This window comes from Cucurbita moschata, unplaced genomic scaffold (assembly GCF_002738365.1).
Source record: "Cucurbita moschata cultivar Rifu unplaced genomic scaffold, Cmos_1.0 Cmo_Scf00043, whole genome shotgun sequence".
Lineage (NCBI taxonomy): Eukaryota > Viridiplantae > Streptophyta > Magnoliopsida > Cucurbitales > Cucurbitaceae > Cucurbita > Cucurbita moschata.
This window is the reverse complement of record NW_019268559.1, coordinates 623573-636887: the sequence shown is the minus strand read 5'-3', so window position 1 is coordinate 636887 and position 13315 is coordinate 623573. Positions and strand designations below refer to the sequence as shown.

Here is a 13315-nt window from a genome sequence, read left to right as displayed (position 1 = left end):
CCCCCCCCCCCCCCCGCCCCCAGATTGCATAATTTTTACAATTATTTGCCTTGTGACATGATATAAATTGATAATTAAATTATTTTAACTTAGAAAAAGCTTAGCGCTTAATTTAAATTTTGTATTATAAGTTTATGAATTTTAAAATGGTTAATTTGATATATTCAAATATTTTGTAAAATTAATAGATTTGTTGAACATAAAATTTATTTTTGTTTGTATTAGGATTCTTAAATTTAATATATTTAAAATGGCTAAATATGCCAATTTCCCGTGGTCTCGAAAAGTTGGAGTAAATAAAAAGTTGTGCATTTACGAAAATGTCCCCAAATGCCATGGTCTTGAATTTGAGGCGAATTTGCCATTATTTGATCTACAGTATTTTATTCATTGTATAGGCGTTGCTACGATTACGTATCAGTTGTTACCGCTCTGACGAAAGAAAAGGCGGGAGAATAGGGAGCGAAGAGCAAATCGAAGCGAGGAGGTTTCGGAATGAGCTTCTTCACCACTATCAAGGAGGAGATGCCGTGCGATCTCAAGATGAAAGGCAGAGATCTCAGAAAGTTTTAGAAAGGCAAGCATCGTAACTTCGATATTTTTCTCGTCTGACTCTGCTTCACAGTCCTATAATTTCATTTCATTTCCTCAACTTCCATGAATCTACGATCCTACGCATTTTCTTGTGAAGTTTTTGGTTTGAAGATCTGATGTATGAATCGAAAATTTCATGTGGTGAATGATCTGTCAAGCATTGCGAAGAATTATCACGTAAGACCGAAGTATGATACAGGACTAGGTGAAAGGAAGTTTGTTCTCCAGGTTGTAGCATGTCTTCGCTTAACTTGCGCTTTCTTCTGCTTCTTGTTTGCTTTATGAGGAATTAAAAGCGAATATGAATCTGTTTGACGTTTTATGTATTTCTTGTAAAATATTTCGTGTTCGACTCCGCTTCATATCTTCATGTTATTTGAGTCGTTTCTGAGATTGTCTTAGGCGCTACTGAATTGATAATACACAGCGAAATCAATTAGATTGCGCTTTCTTAGGCGCCGCTTCATATCTTCATTTAACTTGCGCTTTCTTCTGCTTCTTGCTTGTTTTATGAGAAATTAAAAGCGAACACGAATCTGTTTGAAGTTTTATATATTTCTTGTCGAATCTTTCGTGTTCGACTCCGCTTCATATCTTCGTGTTATTTGAGTCGTTTCTTAGATTGTCTTAGGCTGCACTGAAATGATAATACACAGCGAAATCAATTAGATTGCGCATTTCTTAGGCGCCGCTTCATATCTTCACTTAACGTGCGCTTTCTTCTGCTTATTGCTTGTTTTATTAGAAATTAAAAGCGAGCACGAATCTGTTTGAAGTTCTATATATTTCTTGTCAAATGTTTCGTGTCCGTCTCTGCTTCATATCTTCATGTTATTTCAGTCGTTTCCGAGATTGTCTTAGGCGCCACTGAATGATAATGCACAGCGAAATAAATTAGATTCAGTTTCGAAACACATTATATTGCGTATACTGTATTCTACATATTGAAGTGAGTGAATCTTTTTGGTTATTTGCCTCCAGTGTATATCAAGAAGGGAACTGTCGTCATCGTCAAGTCTGAGACGATTGTTATATTGCGTCTAAGCCATTTTTAATTCTTGCATTCTTTTTTTTGCCTCGTGCAGGAGTTGGATTTGCTGAAAGAAGATTCAATTGTTTACAAACTGGTTGGTCCTATTCTTGTGAGGCAAGATCCAGCAGAGCCAAATGCAAACGTTCGGAAAAGAGTTGGTTACCTCACTGCTGAATGGTACGTTTCTGTCTCAGTTCTTTTCAGTATGTCGTGAGTTTACAGTGTCCTAGCGTTCTTCAACCGTGAAGTTGTTTGGTTCCATTGCTAACATCGACCTCATACAAATATTCATATAACTAATCCGGCCAAAAGCTGCTTTGTGACGATCCGGAGAATTTTATTCGTTGTTTAGCCCGAGTAACGAGTTACTAGTGCATGGTAAAGGAAAACTGGGCCATTATATTTGCAGCTAATCTCCTAGGATCGTTATGGCGAGAGGCCACTTGGATTTGGTTAAGAGGGAGTGACGATGGTTCGAATCATATGGGGCCACTTGTCTGCAATATTAAAAAACTCAATTAGGCCAATAGTGTTTGTTTATAAACCGGATTAAAACAAGGGATTGGTTATATCTGCTTCGAACTAGAAATGAAAATTCAGGGGGCGTCCTCATATAATTGGAAAAAAATCAAGTTAGTTCTTCAGAATTTCTTCCTCTGCCTTTCGGTGCATTCTTTTGCTTTTAATAGTTTGGACGATGTAATGGCTATTTAGTTTTTTTTTTTTTTTCCCTTCACATTGGACTTTGGTGTTCTATCTAATAGTTTTGCTAAACTCGATGACATCCTGATATTGACTTTTGTCTAAGTTATTGTTAAATGCCTGTATCCAAATGTTAATTTGAAATTTGAATCCCTTGCTTCGGGAGGTAGTGCAAAATCTGTTAAGATGGAGAAATGTAAGATCTAATTCTAGGAACGGTATGCTGCTGAAATTTATTGCAGTAGTTAGGATTAATAAGTAACGTTACCAGTTATGTTGGTCGTGCGTAATATTTTCTGCTTGTCAACTATCAGCTTTGACCTCTTCTTGCATGTTTTATTCTCTTATCAATCTAAGAATTTTGGTATGCCTTGCTTGCATTCCCACACATTGGTTCTAACAACCTATCGTGAGAATTTGGTGTTGAAATGTTCTTCATTTCCACGTTAGTAGATTTCTTCATTGTAGGTAGACCAGTATACTTTTGTGTAATAGTTGAGTATCCGTCATCTCTGACCATAAGAATTCTAATTTTTCAATACAGAAGCGCGTTGATGCAATTATCGGGGACTTGGGAGAGGAGCAAATTATCAAAAGAGAGTAGGTCAGTATTGCTTTATCACCCCTTTGGATATTGCAGTGATCTTCCGGTTAAGATATTTTCTAAAGAAAAATTAATAATAAATACACTGTCTCACACTAATTTTAAGATTTATCAAAAATTTAGTAATTAAATAACATTTAATAGTATAAAAAATATTATAGAAATCAACATAGTAAGTTTTTTTTTTCTCTCTTTTTTCTTTTGTTGTCGTCTAGGACAAAGAAAGAAAACAAAACTGTTTAAAGGAGGTAAATCTTCCCTAAGAACAATCTCAAACGCTCAGTAGGATGTTCTTCGATCCAAATACTTTTCTAGTTTTTTCTTGCATGACTACTAGCCAGAGTATGAGCCACTGTGTTGCAACATCTTGGGGCAAAAAGGAAGCCACGAACAAGTCCTTGTTGGCGATAGCCCCAAATTTCTTCAACTATAAGTTGTACATCATTATTGGAAAGGTTTCTCCCTTCAACAAAATTCCACAAAATTAACAAATCAGTTTCAAACCCATAACGATAGAAGTGCTAGAGCTAGAGCGAGTTCCACGGGTCTGGACAAGTTTTGACCATGTCGAATCGTTAACATAGTTTCGCTATTAGGATTTCTGACAATCAAATCAAATCCTGCAATGCCGAGAGATCTAGAGGCATCTAAATTAAGTTTGAAAGAGTCGTCATTATCTGGGGCATCCATCTGTTATTGTTGTTTACTGTTGTTTACTGTTGTTTATATTCGAGAGCTTTCCGAAGTGTGTTATAACGATAGAAGGCTTGTAGAAGTGTGTTATAATCAATCGAGAGCCCATTGAATGGGGTCTTTGTTATGCCTCTTCTTTTTCTCCCCAAACAAATTGGTAGTTGAAAATATCTATATTTTCACGATTTCTCACTTCCTCGTTCCTCCTTTCATGGCCAACTCTCTAGCCCACTGAATCGCTCTCCAGATCTAGGAAGGTCGGTGTTCCGTATGTTTGGCTAGCAAAGCCTTGTTGAAAGGTATCTTAGAAACCCAACACGCTTATATCCTTGGACATTGACACCAGAAGTTTGAGTATAGGCTAAAATGGGATACGAGCAATTGCCTAATCATAATATCATATCCAGCTTTTGAGAACGATTAGCCTTTTCACCCTTGCAACACCTCGTACATCTTTTGATTTAGAAAGGTTCAAGAAGCATGCTTATTCTTGCAAGAAAAAAACGGGACGCCTAAATACTTCTGGTCACTAACCACCTGCAAATGTGTTCTAGAATTCATTTTCAGTTGCCTTGAAAAATAGATGAGTCATCTGCAAAGAAAAGATGAATGATATTAGGTGTTCTCGTAAATTTAAAACCAATTTTCTTCTTAGTAAATCCTGTTTGTCGGAGAAGGTTCGACAAACCTTTAGCAGAAATGAGGAAAAGATGAAGAGCCAAGGGGTTCATTGTCTTAAACCTACTTAAAGCTAGTTGTGCAATCAAAAATTGAAAAGAAAAGTCTCCATACACGTGCTATTACGATTAATCCAACGACCATCAAAGCCCATTCTATTCACCAAACAACGGAGAGAAATACCTCACTCCACTTTATCACATGTTTTACTCATGCCCAGCTTTAAAGATGTAAAGACCTTTTTGTAGTTGACTGCTTAATGTGGTGAAGACATTCATATGCAATTATGACATTATTAGCTATTAACCGTCCAAGAACGAAAGCATTTTGATTTTGAGATAACATGCTCAAGAAAGATCTTTGAGCAATTAGCCAAAACCTTTGCAATTAATTTATAACGATCATAACATAAACGTATAGGTGGGGAAGTCGTTCATTCTTTTTGGTTCTTTGCATTTTGGAAGGAGAACGACAGTAGTCTTATTGAACTCCCCTGGGAGGGATCCATCATTTTGGCAACTAAGACAAGGTTGGAGGGACTTCGGTCCCAAAAAGAGTGTTTTTCGTAAAGTGTTGGTAATCCATCAGGACTAGGAGGTGCCTTTCACGAATGTATATGTTTCAGGCCCATACGTGCCTCTTCCAATTAGACTTGAATCCATAAGTTCCTAATCTGATTGGAGCCCTAGATCGTGTGCCTCAACTTGACTGGCCTCCTTATCAGACAGTTCAAATTTCTCCATCCTTGACATAAAATCCATCATACTGGAAATTGTGAGCCAGGCAACTCTAGCGTGGTGAGAACCCCTCAGATTGAGTATTTATTTTATTGGTTGGTAGACAACCCCCCAGATTGAGTATTAATTTTATTGGTTGGTAGCCCCGACTATTATGGATTAGTGATGAAATTTTCTTATGAAACAGTATCTCATAAGTTAGTTCCTCATTTTCATATTTAAACTAATATTCATTTTCATATTTAAACTAATATTCATTTTCATATTTAAACTAATATTCATTTTCACATTTAAACTAATATTCAAGTGACATGGAGTAGATCAAGAACACAATTATTGAAAAGCACAGAAAGGTCGAAAAAGTGTTGATGAGTTAAAAGAATAGTTTTGCCTTTTGGGGCTTCAAATAATTTCACGATCGATATGGCAGAATTCCAAGGTAGAATTTTAGTCACTTCTTAATAGCAATATTGGTTGGGTTTAGAAAAAAAATAGAGATTCTCTTTGCACCATTTTAGGGGATTGCATACATTCTTCCTGCGGTGAATAATCTGCAAAGCTGCTTGGTTTATTATGATTACGAGAATTGTGAGTAAATAGGAATTATATTTCATGCTAGAATGTAGCAGTGGTTACTTCATGCAAATTAGTTGCATTCAATTAGTTAATGCTTTTCATAATTTAATTGAAATTCATGCAAATTAGTTGCATTCATTTAGTTAATGCTTTCATAATTTAATTGAAATTCATGCAAATTAGTTGCATTCAATTAGTTAATGCTTTCATAATTTAATTGAATGTAGTTTGACAAAAAAAGAAAATTCCATTTCTGAACATCTGGATATCGTAACTATTTCTTTGAGGTAGTGTTACAAATAACAATAATAATAATAACCCAGACTAAATTAATTTTTTAAATTATACATTAGATTGATTTCAGAATTATTATAATATATTTCTTATTAAAACATAAATTCGATTTATTCTCGGTGTCGTGCAGTGAATTGGTTTCGTATAAGCGCCGGTGAATAGATATTGAAGAAACAAAGGGAAAGCACTGAACGAGCAACCATTTTACAAGTTCGTATTCATATTCAACTCAGTATTTCAAAACAATTAATTGATGAGCAAACTGGAAAAAATGGTTGCATGTGCACAAATTTGACCATGGTTCAAATTTGTCTGTAAGCTAGACTAGGATGCAGAGACTAGAAAAACAAAAACCATATATTTCGAAAAAATAATTATAATTCCATTAAAAGGGTAAATTATCGAGAAACCTGTTATTGCTCCTCGACTGATTTGGCAAGTTATTCCTTCTCTTCCATTTCCCCATGACTTCTCCGGTGAGCTATAATGATTATCTGCTAAACTAATTTAGACAAAGTATTATAAGATTATAATATAAGCAACAATTTTAAATATAGTAAAAAATAATTACTATAATCGATATCAAGGCTTAAACCGTTTAAGAAATGAAGTGTTTGTTTTTTTAAATGTTAAATTACAAGATATAACCTTTGGATTTTGAAATCTGTGGTTTTTGTTTATTAAATTAGAATTTTACTAAATCTTCATTTTCCTTCCTTAACCTGTTGAATATTTTTTAAAATTTATGAATATATTAGACAGAAAATTAAAAGTTTAGTATTTTATTAAATGCAAAATTCAATTTTATATTTAATAGATTCTTTAATTTCTAAAAAAATGTTGAATAAATTAAGAATCTATTAGGCATGAGATTAAAAGATTAGACACCTATTTGATGTTAAGTTCAAGAATCTATTAGAGAAAATCGAAAATTACACCTATTTAATATTAAGTTCAAGTTCAAGAATCTATTAGATAGAAAATTAAAAATTCAACTACTTAATTTGTAATTTACTGAAAAAGAAAGTTTTAATCATAATTACCTTATCTTAAAGAGAATAATCATAATTATATTTTTTTTCGTATTTTCTATGAAATTGCAAATATTTAAAAAAAGTATAAGAAACATACCTTCTACGTCAAACGCAAATCTGGTATCACTTCTGAATGTTGGTTTCAATTGGCAGCGGATGGGCTTCAGTATTGAACACATATTTATCCAAGGGAATCGTGGAATTGTCTCCAAAAAGCAAGTACAAATACTTGAGAGTCTCCCCCAAAAAGAATGTCTCCATTTTGTCCCTTCTCCGGGGAGGAACTGTAGTAACATCGTCCAGTGATGTATATCCACCAGTATTAACCTTCGTGTGCCTCTCGAATGCTTCGAAAATCTGCCAGCCCCATGCACGGTACCTGCCGTACGTTCCCATAAATCAGTCATCTTTTTCATCCCACGTGAATATAACAAACTGTTAATCAACAATAAAAGAAGCATGGTTAATGTAGAGGACGTACTTTGGGTCACCCGTGATACGATACAGGACGAATAATGACTCGACCGTTTCTGGCCGCAACAGATTATGACGATCAGGTGGCTTGATTATTATGTCATCAATATATTTCGCATTCTTGTTTCCACCATCATGGCCGCCTTCAGAGTATTCCTGGACAAGTAACGACCCTAGTGTCTCAGGACAGCACGAAAAATGGGGAAAAGAAAAATGTAGTGAACAAATTTACAATATATAATGGATTATAGAGCCTACCTCAGTATGAAAATAAACTATTTCTGGGGCAAGACCGGTTGCGGTCACTTCATACATCTCAAAGCAAGTTTTTGCCAGATCCTCTGCCAGATTTAGATTTTCCAGATCTTCAAAGCTCAACAAGCTTTTTTTCATTGCTTCTTCCTTGCTAATGCCTTTGGTGGCACCAAGAGCAAGGGTACCGGGTAAGAAACATACCTAAAATAGGCACAAGTTTATTCGTCAAGTACTTTTTCAAAACAAAACAAGGGTCACTATGACGCTTTATGTCACACTGCTTTCCTCAGATTACCAATGATCTGAAGGATGGAAGTAATCATTTCAAGCCTTAATATAAGAAAATATGCAACCTTAGTTAACTCATTGAGCTTGTGAATTAAATGAAGTCTTGATATCTATATATGTATGCAGGTGTAAACTCATCAGCTGACGAGATTTCATTAATTGAACTGTACAGTAAATGATTCCGAAGAACCCAGCTATCTTAGGCGGATATCAAAAAGGACCTCCAACTTGTGGTTACTTTTAGTTTTATTTTATTATTTATAGAAAGAAAAAAACAAGCTTTCCCCCTACACGTTCCTCTTCTACCACTGTTTGTATATATTCTTTTACCCTGTATCTTCTAATGCTATAACCAAACAAACTTTCTCCATAAGCTAAATTATGAGGTGAGGCTTTCCTTAATACTTATCAATGGCACTTGCTTGGGCCAAATGCGGGTTCTCTCCCCAAAAGCTAACTTAAAGAGGCAAAACTTTTCCTCAGTACTAGGATAACGCCAGATTTACTCCTACCTCCTAGTATTTGTTCAAGGGCACGGGAAGATATATTTATGTTGGCAATGACATTTACATTTCCCTACTTTCTTACGAGTAACATGAAATTTTGGCTCAGTCAAATAGCTATTAAATGTGAACAATTTGAATAGATGGAAAAACTGTACAGAGGAAACTAAAAGAAACTCTAAAGCATAAAACTTATCTCACTGCACAGAAACAGATTAAACAGCCTACTATACTCCTCTGTTCACAGGGGTGGTGGAGAAAGAAGTTTGTATAATGACTTAAGGAGGTGAAACTATATACTACACAATTCCTAACCTCCTAAATCTGTAACAATAAACACAAGGACTTTGAAATGAAGTAATACATGACAAGCAGATAATGGAACTGTTTCAATTGACATACTACAGAAATACTGACCTGGTGAATGAAAGATATGTTTATCGGCTAATACTATGTCGACAATCATATATTTCAAATTATTTTTCCAAACTTGAAATCATATTTCTGAACATCCAGGGATATTTCAAAGCTGAATACTATAGACGGATCAATATGCAGAAAAATCAATCAACTCTCAAATTTGGGGAATGATCTTCCAAATTATTTCTCAGTTAGAGTCTGTTCCATTTTTGGACTAATACCAGATAAGAAAATATTAGATAGAGGAGGAAATAATACATACCAGGTGGTCCATTTTTGGACTAATGGCCTCACTTGATCCATAAGGCAATTCTCCAACAAAAACCAATCCATTCGGGACAGATTTCCGAACAAGAAGATGCTTAACACCTTTCATGGCTTCTTCGTACATATCATGTAGATAAGTGAGATTATGGTTTTCTCTCGCTCCCTTCTGAAGCCACACTTTGAGTAGATACTCATAGTAGCTATCACCACGGGATCCCAGTCTTATTGTTTCTCCACTAAATTGACCAGAATCAGGGCTGCAATTGAAAAGAAAATTACGTGAAAATAAGTAAATTGGTCATTGCCGTATTCTCCAATTTAAAGAAAATTTAAAGAAACCTTTCAAGAATAAAAAAGCACAAGGAGTTTTAAAATGGCGCAAGGAACCACGTTCTACATTGCAATAAAAGATATAGCTGATGAAATAATTCAACCACTAAAACTCAAAATTTAAATATGAAATACAAAGTGAACCTTTTCAGGATTAGTGCTCAAAAAGGACAAACAGCCACAAGACCAAAAGTGCCCGAAAAAAGAAAATAAAACTGATACAACTTACAAGCATTAAACGTTTGCCATTGTTCCATAGACTTTTAACCCATGGAATTTACTTTTCACTTCTTGAAAGCAGAGGAATCAACTCTCATGATTGGAAAGAAAATTTTGCCCACATACCAAAAGGTTCAACAGTAGCCATATCTTAGACACTGCTAAGCATGGACATAACACTACATGACAAGACGTCAAGTCTTAAAAAGACTACCAATGTAGTATATTGTGAATTTCCGATGAAAGTAGATATGTATTTTTTAATAAAATAATGAAATCAATTTTATTATTGACAAAAGAACATTAAGATTATTATTGACAAAGGGACATGTTTGTTAGGATACATTATTAGATATGTATATTTTGACACATCTCAATGATTTCGATACTCAAAATTTTGCATTCAAAATAATCGCGTGTTCAATTTTCCACAATGAGAAGACAGACATATATTAATTATTAATAAAAGCAAAGTGAAAGTTCCATATCAAATACATGCCAGTAATATTCTTTCAATTGATTGCACACATAAATTAAGTATGTAATTCATAAACTGAAATACAGAGATACCGAAAAAGGTGTGTGGAGATAAGCTCTATCAACCCAGATGAAAGCCAGAGTTTACAAAAGCATTCATAGTTTTCATCTTATATTTTCAGATGCGTCCATAGATCAGAACAAAAAAGATATAAAAAGTTGAACACATGTTTAGACAGAGACATTGTCCATATTAAAGTGACCATGCTTATAGTTAGATATAAAAGGTCCATACCTAATATAGATGGGAACCAAACCTTCTAACTTCGGAAGGCTCTTCATGTGCTCCAAGACCTTCATAGCAGCAATTGAATACTTTGGGTCGCCTGAAATAGTGCTAAGATAATTAAATTCCAGCTGCAAAGTGGAAACTTCGGATGTACTACTTAATCCACCAGGAGCTGCATGAGCCGAGGAATCTCTTAAAACAACATCGCAAAGAGGAATAGCAGTTGGACTGGAGGTAAAAGCACTTAGCAAACGATCAGCCAAATTCTTAGCAGTTTCTAGATAAGCTGCTGGTGTAGGTCCTTCATTTTCAAAGGTCTTCCCATATTCTCCAGCTCTCAAGTGGTATGCACTTAAAAGACCACCTAAAACACGTATGGTAGTTTCAAATAAATTGACTTGACCTTTTTCCTTAATTCTATCCAGAAGATGTTTTTCAACCCATGAGCCTGCCTCAGAAACAATATCACTTGCACCCATAATCATGGCAGTGTCGAGGGCATCGACAACCGTAGCACCTAAACCTCCTAACCCATCAGTTCCTTGCTGGCTCAGTGGCATGAGTTCATCATGCCCCATTGCATACCTTTTATAGCCGGACCATGCATGGATAAAAGCATCCTTAACTTTCTGTTGCCTTGAAATCCATAAAGACTCGGAGATTAATGTATTTGGATCGATGTGGTAGCTAGTATTGCTACCTTTTTCATCTGGTGGTAATCTAGGAGGAAGTCTAGGAGGTTTTCTCCATAAATTCCTAAAGTTGATGCCACCATTACTCTTGAACTCTCCTTTCTGATTATTTTCACTAACTTTGTCCAGTCGATTGGGAACAAAATCACCTGGAGTAGTACTTGTCAATAAAAGATATGCCAAGCCAAATATCAAAAGTAATACTAGAAACTTCCCCGTACTACAACTTAGATAATCACGTTTTCTGCTACCAGTGAGTAAATTCTGAGTCATCACCTGACAAAATGAGATGATATTTTTGAGTTGTAACGCAGAAAAAACAATGTCAATCCATATCAAAATACTACAAGATTGATACTTAAAACAAAAAATTCTGATAAACAATGAGGATTAATTCAAAGGTTTTCTTTTAGGATAAGATCTAATAACCAAAGTTTTGTACCACCAAAATACAATCTTAGTGTCTATCGTATGACATTAAACTATGAGGTTGCTAATTATTATATCCAATATTTAAAATTTTGAAAATGTATACAGTTCCCAGGGTCACCAATAACAACCATCTCACAACAACTAGAGAGGAGTATTTGGGAGAAAGTCGCATGCCTCAAGTGTCAGACGAGCAGTTCAACATGTAAGGAGAATTTAGGAAGGAGCAATTTCTACTCACGAAATATCTACTATAAAGCCGGTTTCAGGCATGTGAAAAGGAGATGTAAACTTATTCTTTCTTGAAAAAAATCTGGAATATACTTTTGGTTAATCCTCTTCTCTGTTCTGTCATACTGTTAGCGCAGTCATCCAACACTAATGGTCTGAAGTTTACCGTAACAGAAGATAACGTGTATAACCACCAGCCGCCGATTATACATTTAAGAACGTAGTATAATTGCACATCAATAACAAAGGACCTCACATCCATTGTGCCACAGATCAAAGGTTGATCACAACAAACAGACAAGTAAGCGTAGAACCTAAACTCCGCAATCTTGCTTTTCTATGATGATTTTCAATAAGCGTAGAACCTAAACTGGCAACATAGCTCGTGGTTATTTCACAAAACAGACAAGTAAGCGTAGAACCTAAACTCCGCAATCTTGCTTTTCTATGATGATTTTCAATAAGCGTAAAACCTAAACTGGCAACATAACTCGTGGTTATTTCACAAAAAAAAAATATCCTCAATCTTGCTTTTCTATGATGATTTTCAATAATTATGAACACATTTCCCACGAAAATGACTATTCAATCAAATCTAGATGATCAATTCCGTTGAGATTCATCTCGAACCAACATCGCAGTCTTAAATAAAGTATACGGCATTAGTAAGTACAATTGAACCTGGAAAGTCAAAAGTAAATCCAAGCACAATCAAAGTTCAAGGAAAGGAACGAATAAGAACTAAGAAGTACTCGTCGCAAGAATGCAACTACAGAGCTGCCAATTCATCCAAACATTAACCGAATAAAAAATCGCACACACGCAAGATAAGCAATCAGATTTCACGCAATCGAAATGGAGCAAGAAGTTAAGATCTAGTAGAGAAAGACCTTGAAGTAGGATCTCTGTCGAAACTTAGCATTGTCGTAATGAACATCCTTCACAGAGTACGGTAGAGAACTCCGCATATTCAATTGGATCGCGGTTTAGGTGTTTCGTACGGTTAGCCTCCTCTCCGCTACTACACTCGGAGGCCTGAGTTGCAGAAAGAGAGAGAGAGACGCGGATATTTAAAAATGGCAACGGATTCCTAGTACTCTTCCTACATCGTCCGATCGATGACTTTCAAAGAGAAGATCGGAAAATTTTGAGCGGGAAATCGATTGGCGGCAATTGAACTTATGGATTGATAGAGAACAAGAAGAGAGGTTTTCGGGTCGTTGACGGAAAGAGAGGAAGAGAGGAAGAGAGGAACAAGGTGAAAGTAAGTTGAAACCAACTAATACATCCGCTAAAATCGACAATTTGACATAAGTAGGAAATGAGAAGCGAACTGGAATTTTTTTTTTTTTTTTTTCTCTTTTAATATTTATAAATAAATTTTACCTTTAAAATAAATTAAAAAACAAAATTTACCCATTAGGGATTGTGACGTGGAATTGCATTTTTATTTTCAACCGTGGTATCATGGCCTTACACATACACACCTTAAATAA

General features: G+C 35.2%; 1 protein-coding gene and 1 long non-coding RNA gene across 4 annotated transcripts; one reads left to right on the top strand and one right to left on the bottom strand.

Moving 5' to 3' along the window:
• Positions 1-584: 584 nt before the first annotated feature.
• Positions 585-6376, top strand: LOC111433757. The gene is made up of 4 exons (XR_002708852.1): positions 585-822; positions 1680-1804; positions 2874-2933; positions 6042-6376. It is a non-coding gene; the product is annotated as an uncharacterized LOC111433757 (long non-coding RNA).
• LOC111433756 (mannosyl-oligosaccharide 1,2-alpha-mannosidase MNS3-like) lies at positions 6100-13109 on the bottom strand. Of its 3 annotated transcripts, none has more exons than XM_023070946.1 (7): positions 12710-13109; positions 10474-11435; positions 9148-9409; positions 7678-7875; positions 7427-7575; positions 7043-7324; positions 6100-6413 (listed from the first exon to the last, which is right to left on the bottom strand). In XM_023070946.1, exons 1-6 carry the CDS (start codon positions 12785-12787, stop codon positions 7069-7071), a joined length of 1905 nt encoding a protein of 634 aa, XP_022926714.1. In that variant the 5' UTR covers positions 12788-13109; the 3' UTR covers positions 6100-6413; positions 7043-7068. The 3 variants fall into 3 exon arrangements, with proteins under 3 accessions (XP_022926714.1, XP_022926716.1, XP_022926715.1); XM_023070948.1 differs by having other exon boundaries at positions 6100-6408; XM_023070947.1 differs by having other exon boundaries at positions 6100-6405.
• Between the last annotated feature and the right edge of the window lie 206 nt (positions 13110-13315).

Bases quoted from the DNA above. Each gene is read 5' to 3' on its own strand.
- LOC111433756 (XM_023070946.1), bottom strand. From the start codon at position 12,787: ATGCGGAGTTCTCTACCGTACTCTGTGAAGGATGTTCATTACGACAAT. The intron at 7,876-9,147 runs GTATGTATTATT...TGCCTATTTTAG, and splicing joins GTCCAAAAATGGACCACCTG to GTATGTTTCTTACCCGGTAC. The intron at 7,325-7,426 runs GTACGTCCTCTA...AACGTACGGCAG, and splicing joins CGTATCACGGGTGACCCAAA to GTACCGTGCATGGGGCTGGC.